The sequence below is a fragment of the Pelophylax lessonae genome (assembly GCF_965119305.1).
Source record: "Pelophylax lessonae genome assembly, chromosome: 10".
In the NCBI taxonomy this organism is placed as follows: Eukaryota; Metazoa; Chordata; class Amphibia; order Anura; family Ranidae; genus Pelophylax; species Pelophylax lessonae.
The window spans coordinates 83,692,471-83,718,220 of NC_138777.1; the positions used below are offsets into that span (position 1 = coordinate 83,692,471).

The window sequence follows — 25,750 nt, forward strand, 5'->3', positions numbered from 1 at the left end:
GGCGCACAGGTCAAGAGTCCATTTCCACCCCAAAGGATCCCAGTGTCAGCAACCGAACTCTAGACAACACCTCCATATTACCACAACAGACCTACTGAATAGGAGAAAGCCACATAAAGCCACAACTCCTCATGAGTCAGCACAGAGGAGAGACACAGAATAAGTCAGACAGTTCAAAAGCATGTTGAAGAGTTAGGAAGGAACAACTGGGACTTCAACTTTATCGGACAGTTATTATAGAGGGGATGAAATCAGCCGGCAAAAAGACCCACAACCTGCATGCTGTATACACTGCATTAGATCCTTAGAGGCTGATAACAACCTGTAATTGTCAGTCAGTCTGCTAGAGACATTAGGAGGAAGTTAGAGAGAGGAAGTATTGTAAATGACAAATTACCTGTTGCAGCTATTATGAGAAACAAGTTATAAGGTATCCAAAAAAAACAAAAAAAAAAGGCTCAATTGTGCCAAGAGACTGTAAAATACCTGGGATTCAGGGTGTCACAAGGCCAGAGACAGTTGGGAAAGCGTAGGAAAGAAGCTGTTTGCCAGATCCCTACCTTAACCTTGGAGCAGAAGGATTCTGCCAGATTTGGATACCAGCCACCAAAGCCAGGCCCCTCTATGAATCCACAAAGGGGGGAGAGAGGGGGCCCTTCCAATGGGAAAAAAGCAAGACCAAGCCTTCCAAGACATTAAGGCTTCCTTAACCTCCCTGGCGGTATGATTCTTTCCGATTTAAGGTGCTGAAAGCGGTACCATTATTTTGCATGTAATTCTTAAGAACAAGAAGCCCAAACCAACTATTTACATACATATAGGGTTGAGCGAACACCTAGATGTCCGTGTTCGACGGGTTCGGCCGAACTTTAAAAAAAAGTCCGGGTCCGTGTCCCGGACTTTTACCGAACTTTTCCCGGACACCGAACCCCATTGAAGTCAATGGGGACCCGAACTTTAAGGCACTAAAATGGCTCTAAAACACCAAAGGAAAGGGCTAGAGTGCTGCAAATGGCAGCAAAACGTAATTAAGAGCATGGCAAGTGCTCTGCAAACAAATGTGGATAGGGAAATAACTTAAAACAACAAAAAAAAAACAGAAAAATAAAACAATGTTCTTCTTCATCTCTGAAGGACGAGGCCCATATGGAGTAGGAGGGAGGTTGAGGTGGTGGTGGATGTGGCGGTGACATAGGCGTGCGCACAGGGTGTGCTGGGTGTGCCTGGGCACACCCTAATCACCTAGGGCACATAGCATTGCCAGTGAGGAGATGGGAAAGATCTCCCTGGGACCTGCTCTGCTCTATTTCTCCTTGCCTACAGGTACATGGCCCCGATACATTACTCTCCCTGCTGGCAAACACATGCCTGTGTATTTCAACTTTGGGGTGCACACCTTAATGCAATAGGCTGCGCACACCTATGGGCGGTGTAGGTGGAAGCGACGGTGGAGGAGGACCAGGGCCGGATTAACAGCATCATGGGCTTGGTGCTGAGGATTTTGAAGGGCCTTAAGGGCCGTGCCTTGCCATGCACCCAGAGGAGGAAGGGTGCAGCCATGCATGCCTAATTCAACATGGGATGCTGTCTCTGAAGCCCATAAACACATCCATGCATCGCCAACTGTCCCTCCTTGTCCGGCCTTCACGCTGTGTGGGGAGGTTCTGAGGGTGCTGCCTGGGGAAGCGAGCATAGAAGCCAGACTTCTGTGTTTACAAGTGACAGAAGAGCGGTAACAGTGAATATGGCCAACCCGGGGCCTATATAAAAGGTAGGGGCCTGGAGCTGCAGCTCCAATAGCCCCTACATTAATCTGGCCCTGAGGAGGAGGACGAGGTAGCCAACACTGCTTCTTTTCAAAAATTTTAAATGAGGGTACACCCCAAAAGAGTGAGAAAGAGCAAAAATGGAACAATGGGTGGGTAAGGTCGGTATCCATTGCTATTCTGCATAAGGTACGGAAAAGTCCCGTGGGATCCATGCCTGGTTCATTTTAATGAACGTGAGCTTGTCCACATTGTCTCTGGACAGGCGGCTGCGCTTGTCTGTTATAACGCCCCCAGCCGTGCTAAATACCCGTTCAGATAATACACTGGCTGCAGGGCACGCCAGCACCTCCAAGGCGTAAAGGGCAAGCTCAAGCCATGTGCCCAATTTGGAGACCCAGAAGTTGAAGGGGGCAGACCCGTCATTCACTACATGTAGGCGTGTGCACACATACTGCTCCACCATGTTGGTAAAATGCTGCCTCCTGCTAAGACGTTCCATCTGAGCTGCTGGTGCTGCTGTTTGTTGTGGCGTGCTGACAAAGCTTTTCCACATTTCGGCCATGCTAACCCTGCCTTCTGAGGTGCTGGCGGTGCCCTGGTTGCGTTGGCGACCTCCTCCTCCTCCTCCTCTGCCTTGTGCTTCCACTGTGGCCCCGCTGTCAGATGGGAATGCCAGCAGCATGGCGTCTACCAGCGTGCGCTTGTACTCGCGCATCTTGCGATCGCGCTCCAGTGAGTGAATTAAGGACGGTACGTTGTCCTTGTAACGGGGATCCAGCAGCGTGGCCACCCAGTAATCAGCACAAGTTAGAATGTGGGCAACTCGGCGGTCGTTGTGGAGACACTGCAGCATGTAATCGCTCATGTGTGCCAGGCTGCCCAGAGGCGACGAAAGGCTGTCCTCTGTGGGAGGTGTATCGTCCGTGTCCTCTGTATCCCCCCAGCCACGCACCAGTGATGGCCATGAGCTGGCCTGGGTGCCACCCTGCTGTGAACATGGTTCCATCTCCTCCTCCAGCTCCTCCTCCTCCTCATCCTCCTCATCCTCCAGAACTGTGCCCCTGCTGGACAATTGCGTCCCTGGCGTTTGCGTGTGCAGGAACCCACCCTCGGAGCCCCTTGCGAATGACTGCCCTGAAAGCCTTGGAAATGTTACCTCTTCATCCTCCTCCTCCTCCTCATCCTGTGCCACATCCTCTTCCATCATCGCCCGAATTGTTTTTTCAAGGAGGCATAGAAGTGGGATAGTTAAGCTGAGAACGGCGTCATTGCCACTGGCCATGTTGGTGGAGTACTCAAAACAGCGCAACAAGGCACACAGGTCTCGCATGGAGGCCCAGTTAAATTAAATAGCGGAATAGAAAATATGATCCAAAAAAAGTGTATGTATATCACACGTACACAACCACACTGGGCCCCAATTACTATTGTTTGTACCCCTAAAAGGCTAGATGAGGAGTAGGGGGAGTATGGAACAGGCAGCACCCTCAAACCTTCAGAAGTATGAGATGAACCCCAACAACTTGGAAAGGTGGATCTCTCTCACACGTACCGACACAGACTATCCCGCAATTCAATTGATCCTCAAAGGTTTTTATTGAATAGCGGAATAGGAAATATGATCAAAAAAAGTGTATGTATCTCGCACGTACACAACCACACTAGGCCCCAATTACTATTGTTTGTACCCCTAAAAGGCTAGATGAGGAGTAGGGGGGGTATGGAACAGGCAGCACCCTCAAACCTTCAGAAGTATGAGATGAACCCCAACAACTTGGAAAGGTGGATCTCTCTCACACGTACCGACACAGACTATCCCCCAATTTAACTGATCCCCAAAGGTTTTTGATTAAATAGCGGAATAGAAAATATGATCCCAAAAAAGTGTATGTATATCACACGTACACAACCACACTGGGCCCCAATTACTATTGTTTGTACCCCTAAAAGGCTAGATGAGGAGTAGGGGGAGTATGGAACAGGCAGCACCCTCAAACCTTCAGAAGTATGAGATGAACCCCAACAACTTGGAAAGGTGGATCTCTCTCACACGTACCAACACAGACTATCCCCCAATTTAACTGATCCCCAAAGGTTTTTGATTAAATAGCGGAATAGAAAATATGATCCAAAAAAAGTGTATGTATATCACACGTACACAACCACACTAGGCCCCAATTACTATTGTTTGTACCCCTAAAAGGCTAGATGAGGAGTAGGGGGAGTATGGAACAGGCAGCACCCTCAAACCTTCAGAAGTATGAGATGAACCCCAACAACTTGGAAAGGTGGATCTCTCTCACACGTACCGACACAGACTATCCCGCAATTCAATTGATCCTCAAAGGTTTTTATTGAATAGCGGAATAGGAAATATGATCAAAAAAAGTGTATGTATCTCGCACGTACACAACCACACTAGGCCCCAATTACTATTGTTTGTACCCCTAAAAGGCTAGATGAGGAGTAGGGGGGGTATGGAACAGGCAGCACCCTCAAACCTTCAGAAGTATGAGATGAACCCCAACAACTTGGAAAGGTGGATCTCTCTCACACGTACCGACACAGACTATCCCCCAATTTAACTGATCCCCAAAGGTTTTTGATTAAATAGCGGAATAGAAAATATGATCCAAAAAAAGTGTATGTATATCACACGTACACAACCACACTGGGCCCCAATTACTATTGTTTGTACCCCTAAAAGGCTAGATGAGGAGTAGGGGGAGTATGGAACAGGCAGCACCCTCAAACCTTCAGAAGTATGAGATGAACCCCAACAACTTGGAAAGGTGGATCTCTCTCACACGTACCGACACAGACTATCCCGCAATTCAATTGATCCTCAAAGGTTTTTATTGAATAGCGGAATAGGAAATATGATCAAAAAAAGTGTATGTATCTCGCACGTACACAACCACACTAGGCCCCAATTACTATTGTTTGTACCCCTAAAAGGCTAGATGAGGAGTAGGGGGGGTATGGAACAGGCAGCACCCTCAAACCTTCAGAAGTATGAGATGAACCCCAACAACTTGGAAAGGTGGATCTCTCTCACACGTACCGACACAGACTATCCCCCAATTTAACTGATCCCCAAAGGTTTTTGATTAAATAGCGGAATAGAAAATATGATCCCAAAAAAGTGTATGTATATCACACGTACACAACCACACTGGGCCCCAATTACTATTGTTTGTACCCCTAAAAGGCTAGATGAGGAGTAGGGGGAGTATGGAACAGGCAGCACCCTCAAACCTTCAGAAGTATGAGATGAACCCCAACAACTTGGAAAGGTGGATCTCTCTCACACGTACCAACACAGACTATCCCCCAATTTAACTGATCCCCAAAGGTTTTTGATTAAATAGCGGAATAGAAAATATGATCCAAAAAAAGTGTATGTATATCACACGTACACAACCACACTAGGCCCCAATTACTATTGTTTGTACCCCTAAAAGGCTAGGAGTAGGGGGAGTATGGAACAGGCAGCACCCTCAAACCTTCAGAAGTATGAGATGAACCCCAACAACTTGGAAAGGTGGATCTCTCTCACACGTACCAACACAGACTATCCCCCAATTTAACTGATCCCCAAAGGTTTTTGATTAAATAGCGGAATAGAAAATATGATCCCAAAAAAGTGTATGTATATCACACGTACACAACCACACTAGGCCCCAATTACTATTGTTTGTACCCCTAAAAGGCTAGGAGTAGGGGGAGTATGGAACAGGCAGCACCCTCAAACCTTCAGAAGTATGAGATGAACCCCAACAACTTGGAAAGGTGGATCTCTCTCACACGTACCAACACAGACTATCCCCCAATTTAACTGATCCCCAAAGGTTTTTGATTAAATAGCGGAATAGAAAATATGATCCCAAAAAAGTGTATGTATATCACACGTACACAACCACACTAGGCCCCAATTACTATTGTTTGTACCCCTAAAAGGCTAGGAGTAGGGGGAGTATGGAACAGGCAGCACCCTCAAACCTTCAGAAGTATGAGATGAACCCCAACAACTTGGAAAGGTGGATCTCTCTCACACGTACCAACACAGACTATCCCCCAATTTAACTGATCCCCAAAGGTTTTTGATTAAATAGCGGAATAGAAAATATGATCCCAAAAAAGTGTATGTATATCACACGTACACAACCACACTAGGCCCCAATTACTATTGTTTGTACCCCTAAAAGGCTAGATGAGGAGTAGGGGGAGTATGGAACAGGCAGCACCCTCAAACCTTCAGAAGTATGAGATTGTGTTCACTGTACCCCACAAAGATTGAGTTCACTGCACCCCACAATGATTGTGTTCACTGCACCCCACAAAGATTGTGTTCACTGCACCTCACAAAGATTGTGTTCACTGTACCCCCCAAAGATTGTGTTCACTGCACCCCACAAAGATTCTGTTCACTGTACCCCACAAAGATTGTGTTCACTGCACCCCAAAAAGATTGTGTTCACTGCACCCCAAAAAGGATGTTGTTCACTGCACCCCAAAAAGGATGTTGTTCACTCCACCCCAAAAAGATTGTGTTCACTGCACCCCACAAAGATTGTGTTCACTGCACCCCAAAAAGATTGTGTTCACTGCACCCCAAAAATGATTTTGTTCACTGCACCCCAAAAAGGATTTTGTTCACTGCACCCCAAAAAGGATGTTGTTCACTCCACCCCAAAAAGATTGTGTTCACTGCACCCCACAAAGGATTTTGTTCACTGCACCCCAAAAAGATTGTGTTCACTGCACCCCAAAAAGGATGTTGTTCACTGCACCCCAAAAAGGATTTTGTTCACTGCACCCCAAAAAGATTGTGTTCACTGCACCCCACAAAGGATTTTGTTCACTGCACCCCACAAAGATTGTGTTCACTGCACACCAAAAAGGATTGTGTTCACTGCACCCCAAAAAGATTTTGTTCACTGCACCCCAAAAAGATTGTGTTCACTGCAGCCCAAAAAGATTGTGTTCACTGCAGCCCAAAAAGATTGTGTTCACTGCAGCCCAAAAAGATTGTGTTCACTGCAGCCCAAAAAGATTGTGTTCACTGCAGCTCACACACAGAAAAATGGATGTGGATCACTGACACCTGCCTATCTCCAATCCCACACCACACAGCAATATCGATTGTAGTTTGTAGAACACAGTTTCCCTAAAATTCAGCAGACTCTGTCCCTAACAGGATTGAGAAGAGATCGTAGATCAGGATTGAGTGCAGATTCACCCCACCCCCCACACAGCAATATCGATTGTAGTTTGTAGAAGACACTGACCCTATAATTCAGCAGACTCTATCCCTAAAATGCCTACAACTCGCCCTGCCTAAACACTCCGACCTGTCCCTCAATTCTATCCGGACACAAATGGTTTTTTCCTGCCTATCTTTCCCTAATCAGCAGCCAGCACGTTGATGTGTGCTCTGTCCCTGAATCTAAGCAGCATAATGACGCCGCTGCGGCTGCCTCGAACTTATAAAGACTTGGTCACATGCTTCAGACGGCCAATCACAGCTACTGAGACATTTGCAGGCATGGCTGGGATGGCTTAAGGCACACCAGTTAAACGATTGTTGATTGGCTGTTGAAAGCCCGCCATGAAAAGAGCGCCAAAGCATGCAAAACCCGGAAATAAAACGACCGAACACGGATTTTTACCCGAACATACAGTAAAGTGTCCGTGTCCGTGTTCGGGTACAAAAAATCCAATTATTCGGTACGAACACGAATAATACAGTCCGTGTTCGCTCAACACTACATACATATGATTTTTTTTTTTACTGTGCGTTCTTCTTTATAACATCTCAGGCTCGGGTATGATACAGTTTGAAACACAAAATCATAAAATATAATAAATAACTATAAATAAGTTAAAGTATGTATGTATATATATATATATATATATATATATATATATTTATATATATATAAAGTACAGTAAAACTGCAGGAAATGGCACTGGGGGGCAAACTAATGTGAATTTATTTGATAATGTATTGGTGTGTTTTCCTATTTGAATTTGCCGCCGGTTCCACCCTCCTGCAAGCTTCACATCACAGGAGACAGAAGCCGGGACACAGAGCATCAGGAGGAAGATCCGGCAGCCGCACACTGCTGGGATACTTCGCTGGATCCCAGGGACAAGGTGAGTACCCTCTCTTACAGGATCCAGCGATCTCCCTAGCGGTACCCCGAGTGTGGCTTGGGGTTACCGCTAATGGCTCTGAAATTCCACCCTGAGCCACACTTGGGAATACCGCTAAGGAGGTTAATGCAGGCGCTTGCCCTAGGCCTCCCGGACACTCAAAAATTCTTCTATCTGTATGTCAGTGAAAAGCGAGGAATAGCAGTGGGAGTCCTGACACAGTACCTGGGATCATGGCAACACCCTGTGGCATACCTCTGAAAACAACTGGACATTGTAGCACAGGTTTGGCCACCTTGCCTGAGGGCTATCCCAGCAACAGCCCTCTTGGTGGCCAAAGCTGACAAGTTATCATTAGGTCAGGAAACCTATGTTCGGTCTCACACTAGGTACAGGCACTGATGGATTACAAAGGAAATCACTGGTTTACTAACAGCCAGATGGTCAAATACCAGGCCATGCTGTGCGAAAATCCTCAAATCCATTTAGAGACTGTTAATACACTAAACCCAGCCACGCTGCTTACCACCTAACCAGAATCCCTTGCACATGATTGCCTCCAGGTCAAGGATGAAGTCTATGCAAGTCGGCCAGACTTGAAAGACAGCCCCTTGGAAAAGCCAGATATTGAGTACTTCACTGATGGCGGCAGTTTTTTAAAGGATGGGATCCGCTATGCTGGCTATGCAGTGGTTACACAGGAGACTGAGATCATGGCAGGAGCCTTACCACAGGGAACCTCTGCTCAGAAAGCGGAACTAGTTGCACTAACCAGGGCATTACAACTCACTGCCAGACTAAGACTGTATGTGGACCCTAAGTATGCCTTCCTGAACCCCATGCTCATGGAGCTCTGTGTAAGGAAAGAGGGCTCATGACATCCGGAGGGAAGAGCATCAAGTATGGAACAGAAATACTGGAACTCTTGAAAGCAGTATGGGCCCCCTTTGAAGTTGAAGTGGTCCACTGTAGAGGCTATCAGAAGGGAGACTCCAAGATAGCTAGAGGCAAAGGGACAGCAGACTGAGTGGTCAGGGTTGCAGCATTCCAGCAGGCCCCACAAGAGATATGGCCCCCTGTTCCCAGTACCACTCTCTGAATGGGATCCAATCTACACAAAGGCAGAACAAGAATGGATAGAGACTGAACCTGGAAAGTACAGGGAAGACCGGTGGTGACAATTGCAGGATGGAAAAATTGTCATCCCAGCTGCAGTGGCAACTGAGTTAGTGACAGAATTCCACAGAAGAACACACATAGGTAAGATTGCCATTGAAAAGGCCCTAGAGAGACCTTGTAATATTCCCTGGCTACCCACACTGGCACAAGCTGCAGCCAGCAAATGCATAGAATGTGCCCGAAACAACCCCAGACAAGGGCCTGTAACAATTCCCGGAGTACAAGCTGTAGGAGCCTCACAGATGGAAGAATTACTTGTTGACTTCACTCAGGAGGATACAAATGTTTGCTGGTGGTCATCTGCACCTATTCAGGCTGGGTAGAGGCCTGACCCACAAAAACTGAGACTACAAAAGAAGTGATCAAATACCTGCTCCATGAACTTATCCCCAGATATGGAATCCCCTGATCCATAGTTCACAAGTGCATCCAGGAATTAGCAACAGCATTCAGGATCACTTTGAAACTGCACACCGCATATCGACCTCAAAGTTCTGGAAAAGTGGAAAGGATGAATCGCACCCTGAAATTGCAACTCGCCAAACTCTGTCAGGAGACCCAAATGAAGTGGACCTTGATGCTGTCCATTGCTCTGCTGAGAAGTACTTTATGGTAGGCAACCACCCATCATAAAATACATCAAGGGAGACTTGCACCAGATAGGAGGGTCGGTGAACGGTGAACTGTTACAGAAATTAGGGTTGAATATGCAGGACATAGGGAAATGGGTCCAGGAGAAACTCCCCATAAGTCTGTAAAACCCAGTCCACCCCTTTGGGCCAGGAGATACAGTGTGGGTGAACGATTTCAACACAACCACCTTAAGGCAAAAATGGAGAGGTCCTTATGCTGTTCTTCTTTCAACCCCCACCGTCGCATCTCCTCCACGTGTCGGCGTGCGTCACCGTAAGCGCCACCCACCGTGGCGCTTACGGTGACACACGCCGACACGTGGAGGAGACGCGGCGGCCATTTTGTTGGCGGTTATCGGCATCCAGCGGCATTCGGCGTTGCACGGAGAGGAACACACACTATCAGATAAGATGCGAACTATGTTTTATACTATTGTAAGTGTTTTTAACCGTGTGGGGCAATAAATAGCTTTACACCATCTGCACTATGAGGAGTGTCTTGTTTTGTATTCCATGAGCCTTCATGTGATTGATTTGTGAGCCCTGTGTCATCTGAGAGGAGGATCAGTACTACACTGTAATTATACGGCTATATTAGACCTTTGTAATGAGGGTCATTCATCTCTAGTAAGAGACAGTGTGATCAGTGTGTTTGGTGGCGGTTCTCCGGGTCTGCGGCTCTCCACACCCTTGTTTTGAAGTGGACACTCACGGACTGTTATATCCAGCTTTATGTTTGGGACTTTTTTATATAGGATTAGCACCACAGTATTATCACTATTCTTTTGGATCTGTTTATTATTCCAGATTTGTGTGGCTGCTTTCCGCCTATTTATGATACACCTTTATGTGTTTTAGCGCAGCAATATTGCTATATATGTTAAGGATCGTTGTTTAGGAGATATCACCCCCTCCTTGTTTCCATTGCCTCACATGCGCATTGTTATGCCGGTTAATGGCACACTGAATGCACATGTGCGAGAGACGTAATCAATCTATCCATCATTCAATAGAGCTACGTGTCATGTTTCTGTCAGCATTATTCCACAGCATAACATTGTAAAACTGCAGGATTGCTGGCCATTTACCAGTTCCTTGGTTTAACCTTACTGCGCATGAGCGAGATTACTGCGCTGTCAGACAAGAAGAGAAGAAGTTTGTGTGGGAAAGAGAGAGAGAGGACTCCACGAAGATGGCTGTGGCTTCAGATAGAAGGGACTAAAATAATATCATGCTGCATAATTAATAAAAACTATTACATGATGCTCTGGATTATCCCTATGTGTTTGAAAGTGCATTGCATTGTGGTATTGTGCTTTTAGTGGATAAGTTGTACTGAGTTTACTACCGCTTTAATGCATTCTCTATATTAAGGTAAAAAAAACGCCCCTCTACTTGTTCCCCCCACCCCTAAACACTTACCTGTCTCCTCTCATGTATCCACGCTGCCCTGACTGTAGCATTGCTCTCCCCTCTACCTAGTCTGACAGCAGATTCCAAGAGCAGTGGGAGCCATTGATTACTGCTGCTGCCTGTCAAATTCTGAGGAATGATTTGGGGGAGTGGCTGTGCCATGCTGTGTTTGTCTATGGACACACACAGTTCGACTAGGGGATATGCTCGCAACAGCTTGCTGAGGGGGCACCCACAGGAAAGAAGGAGTAGACAGTGCCAGTGGGAACCCCTAAAAAGGATGAAAGGGACCGCTCTGTGCAATTCCATTGCACAGAGCAGTTAGGTATACCATCTTTTTTATTTTACTTAAAAAAACAAGTTGCCTTTACATAGTTGCATGCAACCACTTCAAACTTAAAATGTTTGTTTGGTATCTTAGAAGAAGACTGAAATACAGTGCTGTGTTTGGAAATGGTTTATCGACAAATACACATTTAATTTTGCAAATATGTGATGTGGCAGAAGTTTAAAGTAAAATATGTGATAAGAGTGAAATACTTACGGCACACATTGTCTCTCCAGCCAGTGAGAAGGACTCCTTTCTTAGTACATGCAAAGGCATAAGATGAGAGGGCAGCACACATGCACTCCTCGCTGTCCATACAGCTGCAGGTATCTGACATACAGTTCTAGACACACAACATAGTTACATAGTTAGTCTGGTTGATAAAAGACACAAAGTCCATCTAGTTCAACCAATAAACATACACCATCAAATTTAGAGCATAAGTCATTGTTAAATAAAAACAAGAGCAAACAGGCCTGCGGATGAATCACTTTAAGTGGTAAGCAACAAAAACTGCAGACAACTAATTTTATATAATCTTTGATATTTTAAAAGAAAATAATATAAAATGATAAATATGAAATAAAAAAAAACAATAAAGTTTCATTCTGATATTATTGGTTTGCAGGTCACCCAAACAAACAAATGGCATAAAAAAATGTAATAAAATGAGACAGAAAGATGTATAAACAACTGAGGACCATATAAAATATTAACAGAGCTATCCATTAAATGTACACTAGGTGGAGATCTTTGCCCACTAAAGTGGTTGTAAACCTCTGAAATAAAAAATGAATAAAGCATATCTTCCATAGTGTATACTAGCCTCTATCCAAAGCGTCCAATGTCATTTTTATCTCCTCTCTCATTCCTCTGCTATCTAATTACTACTGTTTAGAGCAGGGATGTCAAACTCAATTTAATTGTGGGCCACATCAGTATAATGGTTGCTATCAAAGGGCCGGTTTTATCTGTAGGACTAGATGTCCAAAACGTCCCACTCTCCCTTGCATCAGATGTCAAGAGTCCCCTCGCCATCAGGAGTCAAGAGTCCCCACCCACCCTTACATCACCTGAACCCCTCTGACCTTGTGAAGAGAAGAAGCAGGGGTTGGAGTTGGCAAGCAGAAAGTGCAGGGTCTGGAGAAGGACCAGGGGAGACCAGGGGAGGCGGAGACAAGGGGGTTTTGCAAAATCTGTAGGAGTTCTGTCCTCCTCTCTACTGCCAACTACTGGGAGGGGGGGGGTGAGAGGGCAGAGACTGCAGGTGCAGGTAAACTGCAGTGTATCAGTGTGAAAGCAGCCTTATAACCCTTTTTTATAGGTGCTAATATGCCCATATGTGATGTGTACTTAGTATCACTCTGCCGGGACAGGAGCCGGTGCTACAAGGAAGCATCGGCTTATGTGACTCCTGCTCCCTCTGTGGCTACCTGCTTTGATTGCTGCTGGCCCCTGCTTCATGCATTATAATGCTCTGGGATTGTGGGTCGACAACCCGTTGATCCCGATCTCAGAGTAGAGGGATGTTGGGCGCTTGTGCCAAAAAGAAAGGACCCCAGTATAAAACAGCCAGGTTGTCAAAGGCTGTTATGGACCAGATTTCACTAGTGATGCTGTAGTTCAGGGCAGCTCTGACAGGCAAAAAACGGAAAATCGCGCTGGCAACAAAGGAAGGAAACAGGCGCCGCTGAATGTAGCAACAATTTATTACATGACAAATTAAAATAGTAACTCACATGAAGGTTTTCTTGAGTCCATGTTCCATTGTAAGATCACTTCCTGTACTCAGTCTTCCCCATCCCGACTGGCCCACAGCTGGGTGATGACGGTGCAGGAAGGATTGCAGAGGAGCTGGTTCAAGTGGAGGCAGCGGTGGACCGCAAACTCTTCGGAAGTGACGTAACGCGTTTCGGAGCAAGCGCAATCGGCTCCTTCATCAGACCTCTGATGAAGGAGCCGATGTCATGTAATAAATTGTTGCTACATTCAGCGGCGCCTGTTTCCTTCCTTCGTTGATCCCGATCTGGGCTTACCATCCCACTATCCTGGAAGATGGGCATGTACTTCTCTGGTTTGATGTCACAGGCCATACCAAAGGGCTCTGCAGGCCATTGGTTGAGCATCCCTGGTTTATCTCAATGAAAACAATTGTGGTTTGTAATAAATATTTATCACAGCCAATGGTCCTGTTGTTATTCACTTTTCAAACATCTGACATTGTCTGGTAAATTCCATTGACACCCAGAGACTTGAGAATTTCTGGAATTGTCAGATTGGGCACCAAACATTTCATGCCTATGGATTCCATTACTTTACAGATTCTTATGTTGTCTTACTTGTAGGAATTTCCCCCAGCTGCCCACACATATAACATTCTTGTACATAAGCTTGATAGAATAACATATAGGGATATTACCGCATGATAAAGAAGAGGGCTTTCCAAGCTGTGGCACTCAGTGAAAGGTCCAGTTTCAGATGTAAGAAGACCACACCAATGCATTGCATATCTTTCTGCAGAATACAACATTTTTTTTTTCATAGCACATGAGAGAAAAGCTTGGTATACAACATGTTTACATTGCTATCATGTTTAGTTTACTTTACAAAGAGGACATACCCTTCTCCACGCTGAGTGAACATGGGTCCTCATAGCTGTTCTTGATATTTGGACAGTTGGCTAAAGTCTTCCAGGTATTAACAAAGGCTGCAGCAGTACCTTCAACGACTCCACTCAGGGCTTTAAAATCATCACTTTGGATTTTGTTGTAGTTTCCGCATAGACCTTTAACATATAATGATATTAGAAAAGTCTAGATATTTTCATAGTGCTAAAGAATGCTTAACTCCAATGTACTAGTGAGTTTTAAGAAAAGCCCCGTATAACTGATCCATAAGAGTTATTTAGCAACATTTATATTTCAATAGGGGAGTGAGAAAGAGCTGGGACTTTCTATGTGCCTATATATTAGCATACAGATATTTAGATATTCAAATATTAGTTATACTCCGGATCTATGTATGTTCTTTTAAATTTGTTGTTTCAAAAAATATTTTGGCTATAACACCCTTCATCATAATAAGATATCTTATGGTTGTTCAGCATTTTTTTCTATGTTAACATATAATACATTACTGGCACTTAGAAGTCCCACCTCTTTCTCATTCCCCTCTTTTTTTTGTAACAAATGTAGAGATGCCGTGCTAATTGCAATGTCAGTTACCTTTTTTCTTTTTTTTCTAAATATAGCAACTATTTTTTTTACTGCAAGTCATGGAAAATACATAATAACACACAATGGGAAAGATTCAGTCCTTAAAAGTACAATTCAAATGGCATCTAATTTCTAAAATCATCTTAAAGGCCATTAAGAGTCAAGTTAGTATTTAAATTCCAGGTAGTTGATAGCTATCAAAATACATTGTAAGGCTTCTTTCACTGGTCATGTACGTGTAACCCCCTCCTAGGTAGGTGCTAGTGAAAGAGTATAGTTTTGAGCTCTGTCTGCTTACCAGAGGGGCTGCAGGTAAATGTATATTGTTCTCTGCCTACCAGAGAGCAGGTCTGTTAGTGAGGTCTGCTCATTGTGCTCAGTATGTGATTCATTCAGTCTGGATAGTGTTTCACACTGGTCCTATAGGAAGGCATGTTGGACAGTGGGAGCACACCTGACAAATGGGTGCATAGGCTTTTGATACAGTCCTGATGATTGGCAAAGGGCAGGCCATCTCTGTGCATTCTGGGATACTGTATAAAAGCCAGCAGCATATGTGCTGAGGGGTCTTTTATTGGAGAGCAGAGTCCCGGAGGGAGGAGCCGGCTGCTTCCTCCTCTAGAGGTGCCATGCGGATACTGGGGACTGTCCTGAGGGCCAGAGGAGCAGTTGAGAGGAGCTGAACCCAGAGGTCCAGGGAAGCTGACTGAGGGGGGGAGACACTGGAGACCCTGTTGCTGCAGTATCATGAGTACAGGGACTCGTGTCAATGGACCTGACCTGAGGAGGGCCACCCCTGCTCATAGGATAGCCAGTGGACGGGTGTCAGCAGTGAGAGAGAGGATACTAGGGAGAGTGTCTTGAAGATAAAAGTTTGTCCACCAAGTCGTCTTGAAGGAACCATGAGACCTAATTCCTATTCATTCAAAGTGGCATGATGGATTGACAGCCTGGCTGTTCCACATCTATGAGCAAAGTAGAGAAGATAGAAGTCCTCAATACTGTGAATAGTTAATTGGAGCATCCCACTATTTCCTTCTCCTATCCCCATTATAAAATAAACAACAAAGCTACCAAATACCCCTGGATTGATTATTGAAGTGTAAGCCAAGAGGAAGCAAGAAATTGCATTTGCTTATGGCCATGTGCTGGTAACCAGGGGGACCCTCAGAGTGAATATGTAGCTGCTCTTATGGGGGTAGTGCTACATCCACCTGTCTGTTTTTTAGGCGGATCCAATTGGACCATCCATAGCCCTCTTTGGAGTGGCGGATATAAATGGATATGTGTACCATTTCCGTCTTTGCAGATGACACCAAGCTTTGCAGTGGAATAACTTCCTTACAAGATGTCTCCAATTTACAAGCTGACCTCAATGCACTGTTTCATTGGGCAACTATGTAGCAAATGAGGTTTAATGTTGATAAATGTAAACGTATGCACTTGGGGGCTAAGAATATGCATGAATCATACATACTAGGGGGAGTAGAACTGGGGGAATGCATAGCGGAGAAGGATCTGGGTGTTCTGGTAGATCATAAGCTTCATAATTAGCATGCAATGCCAAGCTGCGGTTTCCAAAGCAAGCAAAGTCCTTTCTTGTATTAACAGAGGCATGGACTCCAGAGAGAGATATCATTTTGCCCCTGTACAAATCATAAGTAAGACCTCACCTGTAATATGCAGTTCAATTTTGGGCACCAGTTCTCAAAAAGGATATTGGGGAACTGGATAAAGTGCAGAGAAGGGCAACCAAACTGATAAGAGCCATGGAGGAGCTCAACTATGAGAAAAGATTAAAGGAACTGAACGTATTCTCTCCTGAGAAGAGGGGATTAACCGGTTGCCGACCGCCGCACGACTATATACTGCGGCGGTCAGCCCCGGCCAGGCAGAGTGACGTATCGGTATGTCACTCGCCTGTCACTGACTTGCGAGCCTATCGCGGGCGGGCGCGCGCCCGCCGAGGCGCGCGCCCGCCGCGGCTCGTTCACAGGCAAGTCAGTGCGTGTGACCGGCGGACTCGATGTCCGCCGGCCACACTACGATCGCTCCTGTGAAGGGAGAAAGACAGAGCAGCTTGTGTAAACAAGCTGCCTGTCAGTTCTCCCTGTGTAAAAGTGAAGATCTGACCGTTCTACTATGTAGAACGGTTGATCTTTGCTTTTACACCAATAGCCATGTCCCTACACAGTAGAAAGCACGCCCCTAGGACACACTTAACCCCTCCCTGTCCAATAAAGTTAACCCCTTCCCTGCCAGTGTCATTTTTGCAGTAACAGTGCATATGTATAGCACTGATTACTGCAGTAATGTCACTGGTAACCCCAAAAGTGTCAAAAATGTCAGTCAAGGGTCCGATCTGTCCGCCGCAATGTCGCAGTACCGAAAAAAAAATCGCAGATCGCCGCCATTATGCGTTAAAAAAAAAAACACCAAAAATGACAAAAATCTTTCTCTTTGTTAGTAAACGCGATAACCTTTGCGCAAACCAATCAAAATACGCTTTTTGCGATTTTTTTTACCAAACATAGGTAGCATAAAACAAATTGGCCGAAAAATGTTAAAAAATTTTGATTTTTACTTTTTTTTTTGGGGAATTTCATATAAAAAAATGTGAAAAATATTGTTATTTTTGCAAAATTTACGCTCTTTTTTTGTTTATAGCGCGTGATCAAAAAATCGCACAGGTGATCAAATACCACCAAAAGAAAGCTCTGTTTGTGGGAAAAAAAGGACGTCAAATTCGTTTAGGTACAGCGTCGCACGACCGCGCAATTGTCCGTTAAAGTCACGCAGTAAAAAATCGCAAAAAAACCCCTGGTCCTTTAGCAGCCAAATCCTCCGGGGCTTAAGTGGTTAAGGGGGGATATAATCAACATGTATAAATACATAAGGGGTCCATATAGTGAACTTGGTGTTGAGTTATTCAATTTAAGGTCATCACAGAGGACAAGGGTACACTCTTTACGTCTAGAGGAAAAGAGATATTGTCCCCAAAAATGGAAAGCTTTCTTCACAGTAAGAGCTGTGAAACTGTGAAATAGGCTCTCTACAGAGGTGGTTCTCCACAGCTCACTAGATTGCTTTAAAAAATCCTGGATTCTTTACTAGGTGTAAATAATATAACTGGGTACTAATATTTATAGGTAAAGTTGAAACAGGATATATCTGTCCCTCTGGGAATTTTCTCCTGCTGTAGCAAATTGGATCATGCTTTGCTGGGGTTTTTCTCCTTCCTCTGAATCAACTGTGGGTATAGGATTGTGTATATGGGATTGTATGGTTGTGTTTTCTTTACTGTATTTTGTTTTTTATTGGTCGTGCCAGATGGACTTGTGTCTTTTTTCAACCTAACTATGTCAATATATATATATATATATATATATATATATACATACATATATATATATACCCACCAACATCTGATCCGATCCTATCAGCTATAAACAGACAGATGGGGGATCCGTTCCCCATCTGTCTAGTGGATTGGATCATATGACGTAAATGTAAGCAGACAAGGCGGTGCGTTTACATTTGACTGCCCATAGAGGAAAGCGGGCTGTATCCGTGTCCACTCTGCAAAAGCTGAGTGGACATTGACCTATTATCCCCTGTTTAGTGGGGAGCAGTGAACAGATCCTCCACTGGTAGAGTCCACCCGTGTAAAAGAGTCCTAACTAGTTGTACCATCTTAAGACTTCATTGGTGAAAATACAAATTTCAGTTTATGTCCTTATGCACACAGGGCATCTGAAAAAGCCCCTCTATACAACAGAACTGCCGGCAGGAAAACGTGGCATAAAAAAATGTGCTAAAAACTGCAGAATGCACACACATTTCTGAGCTTTTATGTGCAACTAGTGTTTGAGTGTAAATGGATTTTACTGGCCAGAATATTTGATTATTCTATCCAATGGAATGCATTTATGCACATAAATTTTTACGAATCTAGTGTTTTTGCACATTTGTGTGTTTTTTCTGCTGAAACGCTTTTCTCAAGAAGGTGTGTTTTTTTTTTTCTTTTCCTGCCGGTAAATGATGCTCTTCTAATATGCCTGTAAATGCCTATGTGTGCATGGACATGTCCACTGACACCCGCTGCTATCCTATCCTGTCCGCGAAATCCAGACGGATGGAAACCCTATTTTCTATTCTCTATCGTCTGGCGGATCGGATGAAAATGGACAGGTAGTCCTTTTTCATCTGATCTCCCATAGGGGAGAGCGTGGATCTGACAGGTCTGTCTCTGCCAAGTAAGCGGAGACGGACCTGTCATGTGCCTGCTCAGCGGGGATCAGTGGATCGATCCCCGCTGTGCAAAACGGAGTCCGCCAGACAGAAAGCCTGTGTGGAAGGACACTTTTTGTTACAGGGCAGCCACTCTGTGCAGAATCACATATATTTACGTGATTCTGCATTTCCGGGTAGGGGGCGTGAAAGGTGTAAAAGGATCGTAAAATGGTGTAAAAATGCTAATTGCTCCTAAATGCCTGTACAAAAACTTTCTATATGAGATTTTTTTTTCTGCCAAAAGAATTGGCATTTTTTAGTGTGCATGAACCTTTAATGTATCAGTACCCAGTCAGTGAAATATCCATTTAAAGTGTAAGAGTATCTTACCACAAGTCTGATGTTCATAAGAAGAATCCAAATCAACATAAACCTGCATTACTGGTACACACTGAACCATGACAGACATTCCAAACGTTGTTTTAATGTTCAAATAAAATGATGTAGGCTGAGAAATTGTCAAATTGGCTGTAAAAGACAACATATTGTTAGTCAGGAATGAAGCACTGGCTCTCCTCTGCAAGGTTATTAAGAGATGTGGATACATGTGTTTGCCTGTAGCCCAAATGATATTAAATAAATTGCTTAAAGAGACCCTGTCAACTAATACAGCAAGCTTTTAGGATGCCTTAGATCAAGCCATACACATTTGTATAATTGTAAGAAGCTTGATGAAGGGATCTAAGTGTCGATTCACACTATGGCGATCCGACTTCGGGGACGACCTGTGAAGTCGCGTGCACCCCGACTTCGGCGCGATTGCACGGACTTCATATAATGGAAGTCAATGCAAGTCGCTCCGATGTCGCCCCGAAGTAGTACAGGAACTAATTTCTAAGTCGGAGTGACTTGAGTCGCTCCTATTAGAACGGTTCCTGTAACACAGAATGGACCGCGACTTGTCAGGCTGACCAGTCGCCTGACTTCTGGGTAGTGTGAACCGGGATTTAGGCTTATATTTTTATTAACTTTTTAGCAAAAAAAGGGGATCATTTAAACGCCAAACCTTCTCTCATTAATTTTTTTTTTTTTCACTTTGAATATGTCTGAACTTTCTAGCATAATTTACACATTCAGGAAAAGTCATTTAATAGCGCAACCTTCTCCATCCTTGCACATCATAGTCCTCTTCTTTTCTTGGATTAGCAAATTATTGTCAGTGCTGGCCCAGATCATGGGCCAGACAACTAGCAGGTTTTGAGAGGGATAAAACATCCCCCTGGAAACCTACCTCTTTTCCTCCTCACTGCCATCACCTCCATTTCTCCTCTGTCTTCTGCTGCCTCTGTGGGGATAGAGGTACAGGCGGTCCCCGGGTTACAAACAAGATAGGGACTGTAGGTTTGTTCTTAAGTCAAATTTGTTTGTAAGTCAGAACAGATACATTTTTTAAGTTTAGCTCCAGCCAAAATAATAATTTTTACGTTTTTTTGGATAGCATAGGGAAGGGTTAGCATCCCAGTACCATTTGCTTTGCTGTCTGTATCAAATATTTCACCTCACTTTCTGTCCCCATGACAACTGGATTTTGAAAATTTTGGGTTGTTGTGGAAACAAGGACTAGTGATAAAACTTCAGTGGAGACTCCTTTTTCCCATGAGAACTCTTACAGGAGTGAATTTCCCTTCCTAGGGGGAGATTTCCCCTCACTTCCTATTGTCTTCCTCCGTTTGTAAGTAGGAGTCATTTGTAAGTCAGATGTTTGTAACCCGGGGACCACCTGTAGTAGGAAAAGTATCCTTCTAGCTCTGGGAAAGCAGAAAGGCCTACTCTTCCTTCTCCTGTTGTGCCTCCAGTGACCCGGCTATTACACAATGCAGTGTGTACTCCAGCAGGAACACCAACAAGATTGTCTCACTAATCCCTGCCTCAACACCTCCGATATGTGCAGGCAGTTACACAATGACAGGAATCTCAATGACAATCGCAGGAACCTAGAGAGCTCAACAGTGCCCTCATAGTTTATTAAGAACTACAAGCTGACAGTTGCAAAGGCTGTCGGTACTTGTAGTTTTCACATTTACAGAACAGTGAATAAATGACGCCATTTTATGTGTGGCTTATACTTGGCTTTGGCAGTTTTTCCTTTAACCACTTGCCAATAGCCAGCAGTACATATACTGTGGCAGATCCACTCTGTCCCGCAAAACGACGTAACTGTACCAAGAGTGGGGGCGCGCATGCTGGGGGAGGAGTGCGCGCCCATTCACCACAGGGGAAGCTGATCTGTGGGTCCGGCCTGCCATGATTGCTACCGGGCACCCGTGATCGCTCCCCGTGGAGACAGAACGGCGGTCTGCCATTATAAACACAGCAGACCGCTATTCTGTCAGTGATGAACACAGGGATCCTCCTATTTGGGAACACAGGTCCCTGTGTTCATTCCATAAGTACATCCCAGACACAGTTAGAAAGCACCCCCTAGGGACACATTTAACCCTTTGATCACCCCTGGTGTTAACCCCTTCCCTGCCAGTGTCATTAGCACAGTAGCAGTGCATATTTTTAGCACTGATTACTGTAGCAATGTCACTGGTACCCCCAAATGTATGAAAAAAGTCAGTTAGGCATCCGATCTGTCTGCCGCAATGTCGCAGTCCTGCTAAAAATTGCTGATTGCTGCCATTACTAGTTAAAAATAAATAAATAAATATATAAAAATGACATAAATCTATCCCCTAGTTTGTAGACGCGATAACTTTTGTGCAAACCAATCAATATACAATTATTTCGATTTTTTTTTTTACCAGAAATATGTAGCAGAATACATATTGGTCTAAAATGATGAAAACATTAATTTTTTTTTTTTTTTTTTATTGGGAATGTTATATAGAAGAAAGTTAAAAATATTTTTTTTTTTCCAGAATTGTGGCCATTTTTTTGTTATAGCGTAAAAAATAAAAATCGCACAGGAAATCAAATACCAACAAAAGAAAGCTCTATTTGTGGGGAAAAAAAGGACATCAATTGTGTTTAGGTACAGCGTTGTACGACCTTGCAATTGTCAGTTAAAGTAACGCAGTGCCGAATCACAAAAAATGGTCTGGTCATTAAGAGGGAAAACCTTCCGGTCCAGAACTGGTTAAGTATGATCTGTAATACTGCTTGGTAGGCTCTACCTTGGTTCAACTAAGCTATTCAGTAAGTACTGCTCATATCCAGACATGTGCCCCCCTTGCAATATGTGATATGAGTGTGGCCTACTCAATACTAAGTAATTGCCTTGCATTTATAAAAAAATATTGATCCTTGCTGTTTATTTTTTATTGGCAGCTACATCTTGGATGCATTCAGCCCCTGCTGTCATATGGTGGTCCCAGTAGCTGGAGGTTGGAGTCCTGTCCTGTTTCCCCACGTTCTGGGATTTGTAAGATGGCAACAGTATGTATGCACTGTATATGTTATACAATGCAGGTCTATATGCTCTATATCAACTGTTCTACTCAAGTTAGGTTAGTAATGTTTAATCATGGGTAATTTATCTGATGTACATTATATTGTGACACTAAGATATGATGATGTCTTTACCTTATAGACTATCTTTGAACCTTATCTATGGGCACCCAAGAAGAAAGAGCATGAAGCCCTGTTTCAAAACGTGTCTAGGACCTTGTTACTATGGTCAAGGTTTTCTGAATATTTACAAATGTATGCATGGTTGTCTGAGCTGCTATATGTATTGGTTTTATTTGTCTTTTATGTTTTTCTACTAACAAAACTACATTTACAATCATTCACAACATTTACAGAATCACTTTTATATATAAAAGCTCACAATTTTTTCTTTGCCAGATAATAGTCCTAATTTTTAGAGGTAATTCTTTTTCTGTTTAACCACTTATGGACTGGAAGGTTTCACCCCCTTCCTGACTAGACCATTTTTTGCGACATGGCATTGCGCTACTTTAACTGACAATTGCGCGGTCGTGCGACGCTGTACTCAAATAAAATTGATGGCCTTTTTTTCTCACAAATAGAGCTTTCATTTGGTGGTATTTGATCACCTTTGCGATTTTTTTGCACTATAAACAAAAAAAGAGCGACAATTCTGAAAAAAAATATATATATATATTTTTTACTTTCTAAAATATTCCCAATAAAAAAGATCAAATGTTTTCATTATTTTAGGCCAATATGTATTCTGCTACATATTTTTGGTAAAAAAACCAACATGTGTATATTGATTAGTTTGCGCAAAATTTATCGCGTCTAAAACTAGGGAAAATAATTATGTGATTTTTTTTTTTTTTTTACTAGTAATGGCGGCGATCAGGGACATTGTAGTAGACAGATTGGACCCCTAACTGACATTTTTGACACTTTTGGGGGGACCAGTGACATTACTACAGTAATCAGTGGTAATAATATGCACTATTACTGTAGTAATGACACTGGTAGGGAAGAGGTTAACACCAGGGGCGATCAAAGTGTTAAATGTGTGCTTGGGGGAGTGCTTTCTAACTGTGTGGGTGTGAACTCACTGGATGAACACAGAGACCTGTGTTCCTAAATAGCAGGAACACAGGATCCCTGTGATCATCACTGACAGAACGGCGGTCTGCCATGTTTACATTGTTCTGTCTCTATGGGGAGCGATCGCGGGTGCCCGGCAGACATTGCAGCTGCTGAACCCGCTAATTAGCTCCCCCTCTAGCCAATTGGCGCATGCGCATGCCTCCAGCAGTGCGTGTGTGCCAACACTACCTGCTACACAAAGCGACGTACACGTACATTGTTTGGTGTAACAGAGCTGACCTGCCACCATATAACTATGGCGGGTGGTCGGCAAGTGGTTAAAAATGTAGTGCAAGAACTATAGGTTGACAAGTCAGCTGCTAAAAATTGAACACCCCCCTATGAAATCAATTCTTGACTCAAGTCATTCTATTTAATAATGATATTATTCAGAATGACTTTATTGATGGAAAATATGTATTTACCCCAATGTTGGAAAATTTCACAGAGCAATTCTTGTGTGTTTTAGCCTTATTTATTGTGACCAGTACAGCAACTGATCCTCAAATTGTTCTCCACCTTGCAAAACATTTTAAATAATGAATGCTCACTGATCAACATATTATTTACAAATCCCCAATAAAAAGATCCAGTTTGACGCCGCTCTTTAGCCTAATCTCCCCAGGATAGACACACTCTTCATCAAGGTACTCTATGTTCCATGTTCAGCCTCTACCTATTTTAAGCCCCTTAATTTAAGTTTTCCAACTTCCTTTCCCAGTTGGGGATCATTTCATATATATATACAAACATGTCCATACTTACCAACTGAAACAGGCAGTTGAATGGTCATCCAATTAAGATAGGCGGCACAATTTTCTTTAACATTCACTACCTGCATAAGAGGAACATGATTTGACATCAAAACATTTTCTGGTTTCAGAAGAGTGCCATTTTCAAAGTATTTGCCCCCCCCCCTGTTTTTAGGGCTTATTCACACTAAGTGCAGTTACCTGCTTTTTACCTCATGGAGAAATTAGGTGAATGCAATGGCACACTGATGGTTTCCTGCGCATCATCTTCAAACCAGAATGCAGTGCTTTACTGCGTTCCAGAGCAGTGCCATATTATGAAAACCTGTTTGCAAAAAACGCACCCCACTGCATGGTCTTGCATGTCATTGCACAGAAAATGTAGTACACTGCTCTGCTGTGCAGTGATATGAATTAAGTGTCTATACACTTCATATAAAATTGAAAAGAAAAAGGAAGCAGTGTGATGCAATAAACGTCCATCACACTGACCCCTACAACACAGCTATGCAGCCCAAAATGTTGTGTGGGCAGCAGGGGTTTGTGCCACAGAGCAGTGTGAACGGGCCCTAATAGAGTTAGTGTACTAGTGAGGGCACCACAGTGCTATGACATGGGCACTTCTCAAAATATTTGGGTTCTTTTACTAAAGGCACCTAGGCTGTTCACTTTGTAAAATAAGTTGCACTTTGTAGGGAATTTTCCCCACAGTTTATGAAATGAGGTGAAGCTCCGATGCCTTTAGTAAATCAACCCCTTCATGTTCGGATCATCAAATTGCACAGCACAGCAGCTTTCTGTAAAATGGTAAAACACTGACGATACCTTGATGGATGACGTCATATCCAACTTTTTTTTTTTAAATAGAAATCTGACAGCACCTGACTGACATCAGTAATGAACACATCTAGTGAATGCGAATCCACTGCTTTCCCGCATCGCACTCGACTCGCAGGCAGTTCACACTGCCATATACGAATTGCTGGGGGTGTCAATACAAAGTTAATGACACCCCAGATCAGTTCGCATATCGCAGTGCGAACTGTCAGTTTGGACATGAATCGGATCTCCTAGGTGTGAACACCCATGCGATCCAATTCTGATGCGGACCAAAAAAAGGGTCCTGTGTGATTTTGGTCGGAATGTGATGCAAATTCAGCCATACAATCTATATGGCTGAATTTGTAATGCACCGACATCGCATTTGATTTGCATAGCAGTGTGGTGCGAATCACATGTGATGTCTGACATCGCATATGTGTGAACTGGCATTTAGAGTGTGAAAAATGTGAACTTTTATTTTGTTTGAGATACTGTAGATTAAGGAACGTTGAAAACACCTGTCAGTTTTTTTTCAGTCTATGCCCCCATTGGGGAGATTAATTTTGCCCCAGAGACAGAATAGGAAGTAAGAGGAGATCACTCCAAAGGGAGGTGAAATTGGACGATTTACCCTCTCCTCCTGTGATAACTGTAAAATTCTGGATTTCTCATC

At 43.7% G+C, this 25,750-nt stretch overlaps 1 protein-coding gene across 1 annotated transcript in view; it reads right to left on the reverse strand.

Moving 5' to 3' along the window:
- The window catches only part of LOC309565961 (mucin-2-like), a gene marked incomplete at its 5' end in the record, with an annotated part of 134,157 nt that overhangs the window by 51,182 nt on the left and 57,225 nt on the right, over window positions 1-25,750 (reverse strand). Inside the window, 5 exon segments of the mRNA XM_082270989.1 lie at window positions 11,697-11,823; window positions 13,900-13,994; window positions 14,101-14,265; window positions 19,319-19,456; window positions 24,269-24,338. Coding sequence (XP_082127115.1) covers window positions 11,697-11,823; window positions 13,900-13,994; window positions 14,101-14,265; window positions 19,319-19,456; window positions 24,269-24,338 — 595 coding nt within the window.